Below are 14,542 nucleotides of genomic sequence, written 5' to 3'. Positions count from 1 at the left end.
ATGCAAGCTCTTGTGTATTTAACTAGGTACTGTCTTTGCTACAGAAAATATGACAAAGAAAAGGTGACTTTGAATAAAAGATTTTTTTCAATGAAGGGCATGTCACTTTGCATTTACCATAACAGCATGCAGAGTGAACAGATGCTGCTTGTTGAGTAAGAGCAGATGAATAAGTTCATAACCTAGACCATCTCAAAAGTTTTTATGCTAAGGAACTGAACATTCATTTTTAGCACTTTTCATTAAATAAATGTAGTAAACTGCTTTGAGATGGCTCAAAACAACTTCCTTAGTACTTGCTCTCGATATCACTATTTGATAGGATGCATCTCATTTTTTTTATATACTTCTGATGACAATTCAGTGCTGAAAAGGAAGGATGATTCATAACGTTTGAATCCCTCCTGAAGCTGGCACTAGTAAGTCACATCAAGTACTGGTACTGCCAGGTCAAATGAAACATTGCTTTTAATGACTTGAAATAATCCACAGAAAGTCCCTGCATATTGAAGAGATATTACACATTTACATTGACAAGATGAAATAAAATTGAGTTGCAAGGTGCAGATACACATTACTTGCCAAAAAGTAGAGAAAACCTCCACAACACAAAACCTTATTATGAAATTATAATTAATGTAAGTGTATAAGGAAAATACAAGCAACAGCAGAAAAAGAGAGTACAAGAAGCTACAATGAGCATTAGTCTTCTTCAAAGTTTGTGATTCCTTGCATCTTCAGAGCCATACCCGTAACACTGACTTGTGACCTTTTATTTTCTATTTTATCCAAAGCATTTTATCGATATATTCTCCCCTTATGGATTAGGGACATTAACCACTTTTATTTCAAAATAAAATATCTATAAGTAATTCAGAACCTTTGAGACTTTTCAGGTAATCTTTATTACAAAAGCTTGATCTAGTTAATTAATTCCTCTTAATCCAAACCAGAGCTGGGACCGGCCACCGTATTTGTCTCCAAGTGTCTGGGGCATGGGAGCAGCACCATGGACACTGGGCCACAGCCCCGGCGGGATCAGACACCCAGGWACGGGTCCTGCTCTCCCTGTTCTCCAAGCACGCTCCTCCAGTTTTCCAAGAGGAGATGCAGAGAGAAAGCGGCAGCAAACATAAAAAAAGAAAGCTCAGTATCTGAATCTATCATCTCGAATTATAATAATGAATTAATTACACGGGTTTAAAACAGACTACCACGTGTCAAATCCCCTGGACAATCATTATCGAATTTATATTCTTATTAAAGTTTTGTTCAGCAGAAGGAGGACAATCATTTCACTGAAATTAACTGACTAAAAATGGAAATTAAATGAGGTTAAAATAAATTACATTAAATAGCAGCATTTCAAAACTGCTGAAGTAGTCTTGGTTGAAGAACCTGCAAATCCGGAATCAGGACACCATAAAGAGCAAACTGTATCTGGATTACACACAAATTAATAAATCCAAGTAAGGTGTCAAAGTTCAAGGGAAAGGAATTGTTCCACTCCTCTCAAAGACAGACAAGGCTGGCTTTAGTTTGAAAAATCATTCACTAAAATGTTCTATGTATGTTTTCAAAACAACTTTTAAAAGCAAAGCCATCACTATTCAAGGTTCAAGGGTCGTTTTGGGTGCAGGGGAAAGGTTGTTGATTTATGACTGAAAAGTTTCTGAGTTCGCGTACCAGTCATAAATCATGCTCCACACACATGCCAGATCCCAAACTTTCTGAGGTACAACAGACCTCATTAGTTCATAATGCCATAACAAAAGGTGTCAGAGAATGGCATGGAAAATGAAAAGGAGCTGGGATTGGCTAAGACATACCAATTTCAACACTAGTTTTAAAATCTGTCCATCTCTGGGACTAAGTGTTCAATGTAATCTGTAAAAGCATTAACATAATATATTTCACCCAAAGGAAGTCTCAAGACAGGAATGGTAAAACTGCTTCAGAAATAAGGATACATTTATCCACTCCTCATGAAGACAAATTCTGAATGCATGGTTTGAGAAATTGGAGTCTGCTCCAGCCCAAATGGCTTTGAAAAGCCAGGAGCACTTTTCTCTCTGTCACAGGTAATTAATTGCTTTCCATAATGATATATTTCTGAAGGGTCTAAATTGCACTGAAGTCATCACTTTAAAATACATATTGCAAATCAAAATGCAAATTAGTTGAAACGGGAACACTCATGGTTCCTTTCTAGACTGGGCAACTATGAATATCAGAGTCCTCTTCCAGTGAAGTATTTAAGTTCTAAAAGAATATTAAAAGATGGTGGTAAAATAAAAAGAACTACAACCCAATTAAAAAAATTAAAACCCACCAAAGAATTTTGATTACAAACTTCTATTGCTACCTGCCATTAGCTTTTTGGGGCACTTCTAAGAAAGAAAACCACCATCACCACCACTCTCCCCAAAAAACAAAACCAAAAAAAGCAACCACAAACAAAACCCCTACACCATAAAGTAACCCCAAACTAGTCATGCCTGTATTGATAACCAGCTGACATTTCCTACAGGAAACACATAATAAAACAATGTCAATAATGTAAAAAAGAAATAAAAATTCACTTAATTGAACTGCAAAAAGAAAGAGAGATGGGCCTGTTTGACTGATTTAATTGTGATAAACTTATTATGAAGATTTTTAATTAATTTTTTTTTTAACTGAGAGAGTGAACCAATGGAAAGCAACTTCACAGAAGTATTTCAATGTATGCATGCTCAAAATACCAATTCCCATCATAATTAGAATAAATGTATTCATTCCTTTGATATTCTGAATTCAAAAGTGAAGACTCAATACTATCATTAGCAAAGAACAGGTTTAAAAAAAAAAGTGTTACAATTTCAACAGGAACATATGTCAAAGGAAAAGTAAAGACTATTTCAAAGTACCTGTAACACAAAAAGTGATTTAAATCTTCTGCTGGATAATCGTATATAAACATCCACTCAAAAAAAAAAAAGTATTAAAAATTATTAACAATAGTTCCCATATGAAACTGGAGGGAAAGGGTGGAAAAAGCAGACTATGCAGTCTTTTATTTAAATTTAAAAAACATACAGTCAAGGATGTTGGTTGTGAATCTGCCTCATTCCCACTGAGGAACTGCTTATATCAGCTCTTATGATGGGACGCAGACCATGAACCATGTGGACAGAGAGTGAAGGAAAAGGAATCAAGATAAATATGGAATCACAGCTACTGTGCTGCTACAGAAGTTTGCCCCGGCTTTGAAGACAGATGGAAATCACAGTAATTAATATCCATAAAAACATCAAATTAATGATACTATGTTTTTTCTTGTCTGTCTATGCCTGTATCTATTTTTTAATCTACTTGGAAATGCTTCTGAAATTTAACTTAAAGAGCTACTTTGCAGATTTAGGTCTAGCTTGCTAGAGATAACTAAGGCACTTTGAAGAACAGAAACCCAGTTTAAGGATTCTGTGCACAAGGCTTAAACCAGAAGCTTTAAACCAGCAATATACCTAACTAGAATATGCAGTAAATTATACTCAGTTAAATTGCATGTAATTGTCTTGACTTTTTGTCTGTTCCTTTTCTGTTCTTTATCTGGGTCAGTGAGTGAACACTACCAGGGTATTGTTCATCTTGCCAGTGGTATTTTCAAAATAATACCTCTATGTTCCTCTACTGTAACAAGTAAACCAGCATATCACCACAGACTTCTCTATTTGCACTGCTTCCAATTAGAATGCTTTTTAATTGCAAACCAAATCTAGCAACTTCAGAGAGGATCTACTTAAAACTGTTTCCTAAGGAAAAGTTAAGTTACTGACTCGACACCAAAGTCCCCCTTCCACAATATGAGGATTCCACCCTACCCTCTAAGGATCACAGTACCACAGCCTAAGGGCCAAATGGAGACACACAAGCTCAACAATTAAGCAAGGAAACACAGCATAGACTCAGGGAAAAAAAAAAAAAAAAAAAAAAAAAAAAAAAAAAAANACCAAACTGAGACACAGAAAATAACTTTTTAAGCTTTTTATATGACTATTTCTGCCACTGTATTCAGCCTCTCCCCATGTAGATTTGGATGACCTTGACTCAGATGAAGCTTTGTTAGGTATTGTAATAATGAAGACAGAATTTGCACTGTCACTGCTTCACAGGTCTCCACTGTGCTCATATGTTATAAACAGCTTGAAAATGCCTGTTTTATTTTGAACTCCGGGTACTCTTTGAAACACTTTTATACTAAAAATTTATGTAACTGTATCAATGCTCTAAGTATAGAGTAAAACAGCACTTATTTTTGGAAACTGCCTAAGAGGATAATTCACATCTAAACTATTTATTCCCTGAAATAGATACCAGGTGACATCATAGAATAAAAATGTTATTTTAGGATTGTCTGATCTTTTCTTTATTTGTAAAGGCATAAAGAGGAGGCCTGTGCAGAAAAATAAAAATGAGATAGAGGCACAACAGGGATGGAATTCCTCAGTGCTCTTTTATGCTGCCATTCTGCAGAGCAGACCTGCTCTTCATGTATTTGCTGAAACAAAACAAACCAAGCACGATCACAATAATATATCACCAGACTATTGCAAAAGGCAATTACAGGGTAAGTAAAATATTGTACAGGCAAGTACAATAATTCCATATTATACTTCAAATACATCATGTCTTAGCATGCATCATGTGCAAAAGTTTCAGAACTTAAATTGAAATGAAAGACAAAACAATTTGTCTTAGTTTCCTACCTGCCAAATTTACCCATATTTTTAAATGTAATTCTACCAGATAATTGAATTACATCCATCAAAATGAGGTATGCATATATTGAAAACTGACAGGAGTCACAAATTGTTTTCAATATGCAACTGTCCTAATTAGAGATAGAACTATAGATGCTTTAAGCAATGACTAAATTTAATAATAATTTAAGAGGAGAAAATGTGGGTCACTGAGTCATTATACCTAACTCCATATAAGTAAAAGTAATCATATATTATATTCTAGGTTTATTAGTAAGAATACTTCTAAATATTTCAGAAAAAAAAAATAGAGGAACTTCAGAAAAGGAGATATGAAAAACTTATTTTTATTTTGCTTGCTTATTAAAGAAAATTCTGAAACTACAGTATATTTCAGAAGATCAAATCTGTTTTTTCGAAGCACTGAGAAGCAGTTTTCTCAGTTGCTATTGGGAAATACAAGGACAAAGACATACATACTGTTTGTTGCCTACCAGCTCTGCTTCTTTTGGGGTTTTGCACAGATATGGGGAAGGCAGAAAGAAATACAGAACATTGCAGACACCACAGAAAGAAATTCAATAAACAGATTTGTTTGCAGTCCTGGTCTTCAGGTTAAGAAATTAACCATATTCTTCCCATATTATAGGACAGAAAGATGCATCATGTGAATGCACAAGCAGATCAAATAATTTTTTTCCTAATTTGCAATTTCATACTCCCATATTGGGGTGATTTACATACAATTAATGTGTTTGATCATCTTAYAAATCTGAAGTTACCTGCAACAACAATTTTAAAGGAACTTTGCAGTATTTAGACTGAAGTAAGAGCAAACATTATAGGACCCTATTTATTTATCTCCTTATCTTTTCATCATTTCCAGGATGAGGATAATAATAGCAGGGACAAACTCCAGGCTGTAATGACTCTTATATGATAACTAAAATTAAAACATGAACTGATCACATTTTAAGTATCATCATTTTGAACTATCTCCTGCATTCAAAAACTATTCCCTTATCTGAAAATGAGAAAAATCCATGAAGGGTTGGTTACCACCTATATAAGAAAACTCTGAGGTTTCTCTTACTAACATTTAAAAATTCATAGAATTTTCCTATGAGAGGTTCCAGAGTCTTTCCTTTTCTTTACAAATGAGAATAAATGGAATAAAAAAAAATTGTATTTGCAAACCAAGAAAACTCATTTTGATGATTGAGTTAATGAACAGCACTTTCTTTGTCATGGAAATGAAGCTACCCAATATGCTGCATGAAATGAACTATTCCAAAATATGGTTTAGCAACTGTTAGCAACATTTTGCCTGAAGATAGAAATAAATTATATGACACTGCCTTACTGAAAAGAAGTTTAGGGCATACTTTTTTTAGCAAATAAAGAGGACTGATACAATCCCTCCACTGAGATACACCCCTTACAGTGTCAGTCTTCTCACTATTCAGATTTTTTAGCTAACAGGGAGAGACACATACCAAGTTGTCATCACTTCTCTACTTCCATTCTAGGATTCCTTGAGTCAAGAAAGTAGCTATAAATTAAATTCTAGACTGCCATGATAGGTAGACTTGAGCTCAATTCCCAGATTGGTTGCCTTTAAGGATTGGGGAGTATTCTTACATACCATGTCCTGAGGAATTTTTTGTGACTACAGAAAAAAAACAGCAGTAAAAAACCCAGTGCATTTAATTCATATTGGTTTAAGATCAGTAAAAACAACGATAAATTATCAGAAATTACTATTGGTTTTACATGTAGTAGGTGCAATCAGAATTGAACAATATTGAAAAGAAAATGTAAAGTCTATCTTAACAATATTCATTCTTTTAAGTGATAAATCTCATCTCAACATTCTTCAAACATCCGTACTATCACAGACAATACTGATTCAGCAACTTTCATGAACCATTATTCTGTTATAAGCTGAAAACCTACCTTCTTTGTTCTTCTCCATGTTCACCTGAAGGGACTGTCAAACATTCATCCATGTGACCGTGCAATAACCTCAGAACATCCCCTCCTATCAGGTATCCTTCAATAAAGGGAGAAAATCGAATGCATTTCTCTAAAAGCCACAACTTAAAACTATAGTTCAAACTGTAATAAATAGTATCAGATTAATTTATTTTTTTTTCTGTTGGCATTTTATGTTTCTTTAAAAAAAAAGAGTCAGAAGAAGGGGAAGATATCTCATACCCTGGGGAGCCAGTCAAATATTGGGAAGTGAGAAAAGCTCAAAGTCAGCAAGTCGAGAAGTATGGATCAGGATAAAGAGCAGCTACAAGCAGGGGATCCTACAGAGTTACCACAACTCAGAAAAAGACTGAGCCGACTGAAACAAAGAACCAAGTATTCCTCTCTCATATTACCACAGAAAAAGTAGGAAACTCTTCCATGTTACCTACTCACTTTTCATTTTATTTAAGAATTCTGGTTAACATTCTCCCAAAACAAAGATTGATTTAGTTAGTTCATTATTTTTAAAGACTTTTGGGCGTATTTGGAAGCGTTCTGTGACAGAAACTTCAGGGAAGATCCATTCAAAGCAAATAATCATGATTTATTTGGACTCCAAGGAGAAACTCCCATACTGCCAAGACCTCCACTGCATGTGCAGGTTCACAGCCAAACACTTGCTGTCCAGTGTACAGGTGTCGGCGTTCACAAACTAAGGCACAGACCATACACAGAGCATCACAATATTTTAAGTGCCCAGACTTTGAAGCCAGAAGCTGAAAATAAGGCCATAATTCTAATCAGTAAAGATGTTAACAAAATAGATGTTTCCTCATCCGTCTTTTTGCATTAGAGATGTGACCTTAGAAAGAATTATAATTATATGTTATCCTAAAAATATTGTATTATAATTAAACAGCTGAAGAATAATAAAACTTAGCAATTTTTCAGCACATTTAAGCAAATTTTAAGTCTGACAAGCTAAATGTAACCAATTCTTTGTTTCCTAAACTCACCTTCCCTTTTTACTAAAAGTAGTTAATATCAAATTCTACATGTGAGTGGGATGCAATCACATAATTCCTTGGGTTTAGTGTTATGACAACAAGATTTTAAAAAATTATATCTGGCATTATATTTTGAAGCAATGTCTATATTTATTAATAAAGAATTCTGGGAAGTAAGACAGATTTGTACAGGGAAATGGTGTTGAAGACCCTTGAGTCACACTGTATACCTTTCATGAGTTTATTTTGAAGCTACATGAAATCTTTTTCCTGAGTATATCAATTAATATTCTGGGATATATTTTTTAAACCTTTTTAATAAATTACCAATAAAATTAGTATTTATATGCAAATTTTAGCACTGATTTTTTTAAAATTGTTGATTTTGACTGAGCAGGGTATGCCCAGGTAACTGTTGTTACATATATTAATTTTTTTGACATGGACCTATTTCAATATAATTATATAATGTACATTTTGTTTTTAAAGTGACCCCCATCTACTACATCATACAGAATTAGTAGAATTACTTGATTTGACTCTAAAGCTATGTTTTGACTTAAACAATAAATTGACTTCTACATAAGCCAATTTTACAGAAATGCATATAAAAAGAAATTATTTTCTTTGAACTACCTCCAGTATCCTAGTTCATCTTACAGATTAATTATACATTATTTTCATTTCAAAATATTTTCATTTAACTGATTAATTTAATTTATTAATCTCTTTTTAATGGAAAGTTTTGCTTAAGAGAGGGTTTTGTAGTTCAGTTATTTCTATATATTAATATATTACTTATGAATATGACAAAGCCTTTTACAGATACTAACAAAAATAGGTTTATTTCTTTCTTCTGCCTTTTTGAGTTAATTATCTCTGGCTTAGTTACTGTTTTACTGAGGACATAGAGATAAGGCCTTACACACTGAGTGTGAGATTCACTCTCCCTTCACCAAAGGACTACCTTGATTACAGGACTGGACTACCTTGATTACAGGAACAATTGCTGGTTTTTCATGAATAAGGCCTTTGCTCTAATCCTTTCTGACACTAGCCAGCTCATCTTCTCTAGAAAACATGCTTAACAAAGATAATGTCTGTACCTGAGGAAACTGAAAATGGAAAAACACAGCAACAGAGAACAGGCACACACACAGATAAATGCACACCTAGAAAAACATATTACATCATTTTCATATTACTTCCTGAGAGTATGAGTACACGATATGACACTATGTCATGGTGGATTTCTGCTTCTCAAAGAGACAGGCAGGTCTCCATAGTGAGGCTCACCAGGCAGAGACATAGCACAGCACAAATCTGGGTCTCAGCGCATAAACCAAGCTGGGATTATTAGCAAGAATGACACACCAGTGCTGTCAGCAGTGGAAGGACAAGGAGAATGGAGTTAATGAGACGGAGCAAAATGAAAAGGGTTTTCTCTTCTCATTAACAGAAAGGTTTTCTCCATAAAGTTTAGGACACCGCCAAGTAATGCACTAGCATTTTTCAATAATGGTTTGCACTGTAAACCATGTCAGAGAATCTGTATGCGCAGAGTGATTCTCATATGTAAAAACACAACAAGCATATAAAAAAGAGATGTTAGCAATGCTGTCCCTAAAATATGCAAGAACATTTCATGACTGAGTTTTAAAATACATCAGATAAAAAGAACTGATGTGAAATTTCAGTATATTGTCTCTTTAAAAAATAGCATCCAAAAATCACACAAAATGAAAGGACCTGCAGCTTTAGCCTTCTTTAAATTGTATTACAACACCCACTCAAAACAGTCAGTCTTAGGAAAGTAGAAATCATTAGGCTTTACATTATGACAGACTTTTCAGAAAAACACTGTTCTTTCCTTCTCTGTGGAACCAGTATTGCATAAATTCAGGGATCCTTGTCCTTTCAATGACAGAAATTACATCAAAACTCCTTCCTAATTCCTAAACAAAATAAATAATTCTTGAAAGCTGTTCTCTTGTTATCTTTACCCTCCTCTTGCTTTTCTTTCCAACCATATGTTACCCACAAAACCATTTCCGATCTTCAGTTTTAGGATTTCTCATTCTGCTTCCAAGTCTCTCACCCATTCTTTACTGTTTCAGGAACATGCAACCATGACTATATACATTCAGAATAATCTGAGATAATACCTTAAACCAGAAAAAAGATTCATTTAAAAAAAAATGTTAGAAACGTTATCATACCTTTAGCAAAGTAAGGTTTGAACGAGCTGTTCAGTACTCAGCAAAAATACGTAGAAAACTATCAATGTAACTTTCAGAATAACCTTCCCTCTGTTTTCAGAGCAATTGTATATTTATTTACTGTATTCAGTGTTTACATAGGAGAAAATAATTTCCACATAACAATTTGATTTTTGAAGTATTTCATTTACTTCCAGTCTTTAAATAATTAAAGTTGAGTCAAGCTTACCTTGGGCAACTTCACTTCCTGAACTGATTGGCGCTACACTCCAGAGTGTCTGCTGGAAGGCTGCATCAACATGCAAGCTACCATTGCCGTAAGAGAGGTGCTAGAACCAAGAAAGAGGGAGGCTTTTATTTGAGGTTAATTTAAAATCTCATTAGAGTATACAATATTAGTATCAAATATTCTCAAGGGACATTAGAAATAAAGCTAGAATAGTAACGCATATTTACCAAAAATCCATAAAGGAACAGTGCAGAACAGTCAGAGTCAGCTGCTTGGCATCTTAGACTACAGCAGTCACTGTGAAGTCCAGAATTGTTAAATGCTGTAGGGCTCTTACACTAGTGCTCTTCCTTCTATACACAATGGGAATTTCCATGAAGTTTGAATATTGGGATATGATACTAATCTGTATTTCAAGTGTAACTTGCCACTTGAATATTATTGTAGGCCACTGGCTTATTAAAACTGCCATCATGTCAAAGAAATGATGCAAACTACCTATTGACTTTTTAGGTCGCTTAAGACAGTTCACAAAATGTATTCTTGCACGTTTTCAACATCCAAGCAAAATTGAAACAATCTTTCCTTGAAAGGCTCACTTTCTAACTACACATTCAAGGAATGTTCTTCTTTTGATGAGCTGCCTTCTGCCAATGCTGCAGTCAGTCCAACAGGTCCTGTCTCAGAATACCCTGTGAGTTCCAGCGAGTTCAGTGATATTGCCTCAGGAATTCTTATCTCAAAGTATATTGCATTGCATCCCTACAAAATCCTTTGTCCCACACCATCAATCACTGCCATTGATACCCAGCCAGTGCCAAACAACATAAGGATTACAGAACCAAGTATTCTGTGAATAAGCAGCTGTTGTGAAGCATGGTGTTTCTCTTAACAGGTAATAATTTTTCAAGTGTAGTAACATTTAGATTATTTTATCAGAACTTTATTTTAAACTACTGGACAGTAACTGTGTTGAAAACTGAGTAATTGAGTCAACATTTTCTAGGTATACAGAAGTACATGAGCTACATTTAGAAGGCTCCCATAACAGCTAATGAAAACAAAGTAAAAAATCTCACAAAAGCCATGTTTACACTGCACTAGTGTCATTCCACAAATGTAGTGGAGAACATTAATGAAAAAAACCCTAGTTTTTGCTTTTTATTCTTCCCTTATTGCAGTTATATAATTTAGTGAAGGGCAGACCAGGATGGGACATTAGAATCTGTAGCACAGCTCCAGTTCAATTTTTGCCCTGTGGGCCTTAACTTTGTTAGGGTTCTTCTGAGATCACCACATAGGTCCAGTTAGTGACAATGAGCAATTCAACCAAAGCAGGAATATTACTTTTCAAGTAAAACATGCCATTCAGGGTAGACAAAAGAGGAAGAAGAGGATAACTCCTCCGTCATTTCAATCTGCAATCAATAGAACACTTCTGTGTGTTTAGTATATGTTAATTAGTTATTTTCAGACACAGAAGTAACAATTGAATTAGTGTTACATTTTTATAAACAGGACACTAAGAAAAGTACATTGATGACATCTCTCTTCAGAGCACATGTAATTTTTATCCATTCATTGGATTCCAATTGCAGCTCCAATTATAATCCAGATGTCTCAAGTTAAATCATGGGGAAATTGTGATTTTTAAAAATATTTTATTTTAAACTTTTTATTTTTTAGAAGTATTTTATTTTAAACTTCCAAAAGTATTTTAAAAGTTTAAAATACCTAATAGAACACATGGCCTCCACAGCAGAGTATATGCTGAAATTCCCTTCTTCTCTTCACTTCTCTAGATTCCTTGCAGCAACCTTAATTTTACAATTGACAGCAGGGGTCCTACCATTTACAGTTTCATAAACTATGATGTTCATTCCCTGGAACCATTCATAGAAAATTATAAAAAGAAGCTTTGACCATGTAGAGAAAATACTCTGTTAATGGATATCCAAGGATTCAATTATGTCAAATGTATTGAAAAAATCCCAAAATATTAGAAATGCCAGTATTTATCCTGGCATTGCCTAAGCATTTAGTGCTATACTTTAACAATCTTACTGTTGTTTCAAAGCAATCTGCTCTCTGTCTATAATTTATTTGGAGTTTACCTGCTTAGCTTTGTACTTTCAGCACAAGTAAAGCTATCAAAATGAAAAGTTCCATAATGTGAGGTCCAGAAAGTGGACATGACACTCACACTGGTGCTGAACAGTCTCCATACATCCCACACAGACATTTGCCACCTAGCATATCATGGCATCTGGCAGAAGTGGAAGGCTGCAAGGACCTTCATGACCAGGACCACACGCATGGCACGTCTGTCAGGTATGTGGTAAAAACATTTTGAAAGCAGAAATATGGTTGGTGCAGGAATCCTGCTGTCTATTCTAATCTTCATTTGGGTCTTCCCCACTACAGGCAGATTGTCTCAACCAAGTAATATATTTTCTGCACTGGTGCCCAGGTCCAAGCAAACATCTAAATTTGTCTTCCCTACTGATAGACTGATAACCTCCTAAACCAGGGTTTCTATCTCTTTTCAGATTTAAATAATGTTATTTTATGAGTACAGGTTAACACCACAGTCCACAGGCAGTTGATAGTAAAGATAAACTCCAAGACTCATCTCTGAGAATACTGCAGGTTTCCCAATTGAATTAAATGGCACACTGCAAACTCTGTACTTCTCTGCAGCAAAAGACCATAATCACAACTCTGTCACTAGGTCTTCAAAAAGAACACAGTGTACTTAAGCTCACTGAAGAGCCTAGGAATCAGATGGTAATTTCCACAAGAACCCTTTAGCAGGGCTTGCTGCAGCATAGCTGCATTCACAATAGCTCTAAATAACTAGATGATAGATTTTAAATTTCAAAATTTGTATGAAAATTTCTCTTCTCCAAAACATGCATGTATGAAAAGAGAAAAATGTAAAGAAAGAAAGGAACACTTTTGATTCAGGTCTCCTCTTGGCTAAGGTGTGTCAATATTGACAGTTTATCTAGCAATACCTATTTTTATCTGTAGTTTGATAACTCTGCCTTCAATCTCAGGCCATTCCAAATATCAAGAATAGCAAAAGAAAAATAATAAGCATTATTTACCGATATATTTTGAAAACTATATATAAAGCAGTGCACTTCTCAGAATGCTGAAGTACTGCACAACGGCAGCATCAACCACACTCCTTCAGATTTCTTAGTACCAGTTGGTGCAGAGATAGATGGAGGCTATGAGACTCTGACACAGAGACTCTGACAGCCCTTGCTTTCTGACTTAAAATTACTACACTGATCCAGACAGAAAGGCAGTTTCAGACTATTTAGGCACCTATCCTCAGCTGACCCAAGAACCTCGGAGATGTTCCAAATCATGAACAGACACCATTGCCCCGACAGGTACACAAAAATGTACTTGTATCTATAACTAAGGAAAACCAAAAAAGTAACAAAACAAAACAAACTATACTCCTTTTGATTTTTTTCTTAATTAAGAAGAGAAAAATATTTTGCATTAAAAATCTGATGAATTAGCGAACTTCAGTAAAAATTCAAAGGTTAAGATACATACACAGTCTCTAGAAACAAAACCACTTACTAAGTTCCTACTTATGACATGCCATTTCTAATGATATTTATTTCTTGAGTCATCGAAAAGGTGGTCTGTGACAGAGCATTATACTGAAACAGCCAATACCAATATAAATATTTATTCAATAGAAAGGGAAATATTGGACAGAACTAAAAGCAATAACTGCATCTGTGTAATTTTTTAACAGAGTTAGGGGTTTGTGCTTATGTCTGAAAGTGGCAATTTATTTATATTCATTGCAACATCTATGAACTCTTTGAAAAATTTTGAATAAATATGGGTAAACTTACAGTGCTGAACAAAGTCGTAAAAGCCCAAGAAATTTCCAAAGGGTTAAAAGTACTAAAAAATCCTGGTATCTTTGCATTTCTCCAGAGCGCTTTAAACAGTTGGCCAGCAAACCCAAAACCAAAGAGAATTTCTTCATTGATAAAGAAACAGAATTGCAGCAATATACTAAGCAATTCCAACCCCTTCACTCAGCATAAATTTACCATCAGTAAAGAAAGAGTAGAAGCTAAAACACACAGGTTCTTGGAAATTTACCATTACAACAAAAACCACCTACCCCGCTACAGCATAGCTGAGTATGGGTAATTGCAGATGCACTGCAGGAAAGCATAAGGGACCCACAGAGGTTAGAAGGGGTAGTTTGCATTTACCCCTCTTTGTAACACCTTTCCTTTCCTTTCCTTTCCTTTCCTTTCCTTTCCTTTCCTTTCCTTTCCTTTCCTTTCCTTTCCTTTCCTTTCCTTTCCTTTCCTTTCCTTT

The 14,542-nt window shown here is 34.8% G+C and overlaps 1 protein-coding gene across 1 annotated transcript in view; it reads right to left on the bottom strand.

Moving 5' to 3' along the window:
• Positions 1–14,542, bottom strand: part of RYR2 (ryanodine receptor 2) — a 288,052-nt gene that overhangs the window by 198,213 nt on the left and 75,297 nt on the right. Inside the window, exons 9-10 of the mRNA XM_057379481.1 lie at positions 10,175–10,274; positions 6,699–6,795 (exon numbers count right to left, since the gene is read on the bottom strand). Coding sequence (XP_057235464.1) covers positions 6,699–6,795; positions 10,175–10,274 — 197 coding nt within the window. The remainder of the gene's footprint in view (positions 1–6,698; positions 6,796–10,174; positions 10,275–14,542) is intronic.

The sequence above is a fragment of the Malurus melanocephalus genome, unplaced genomic scaffold (assembly GCF_030028575.1).
Source record: "Malurus melanocephalus ecotype Western Australia unplaced genomic scaffold, MMel_1.1 scaffold_408, whole genome shotgun sequence".
In the NCBI taxonomy this organism is placed as follows: domain Eukaryota; kingdom Metazoa; phylum Chordata; class Aves; order Passeriformes; family Maluridae; genus Malurus; species Malurus melanocephalus.
The sequence above is the reverse complement of the archived record's forward strand: the minus strand, read 5'-3'. Positions and strand labels throughout refer to the sequence as shown.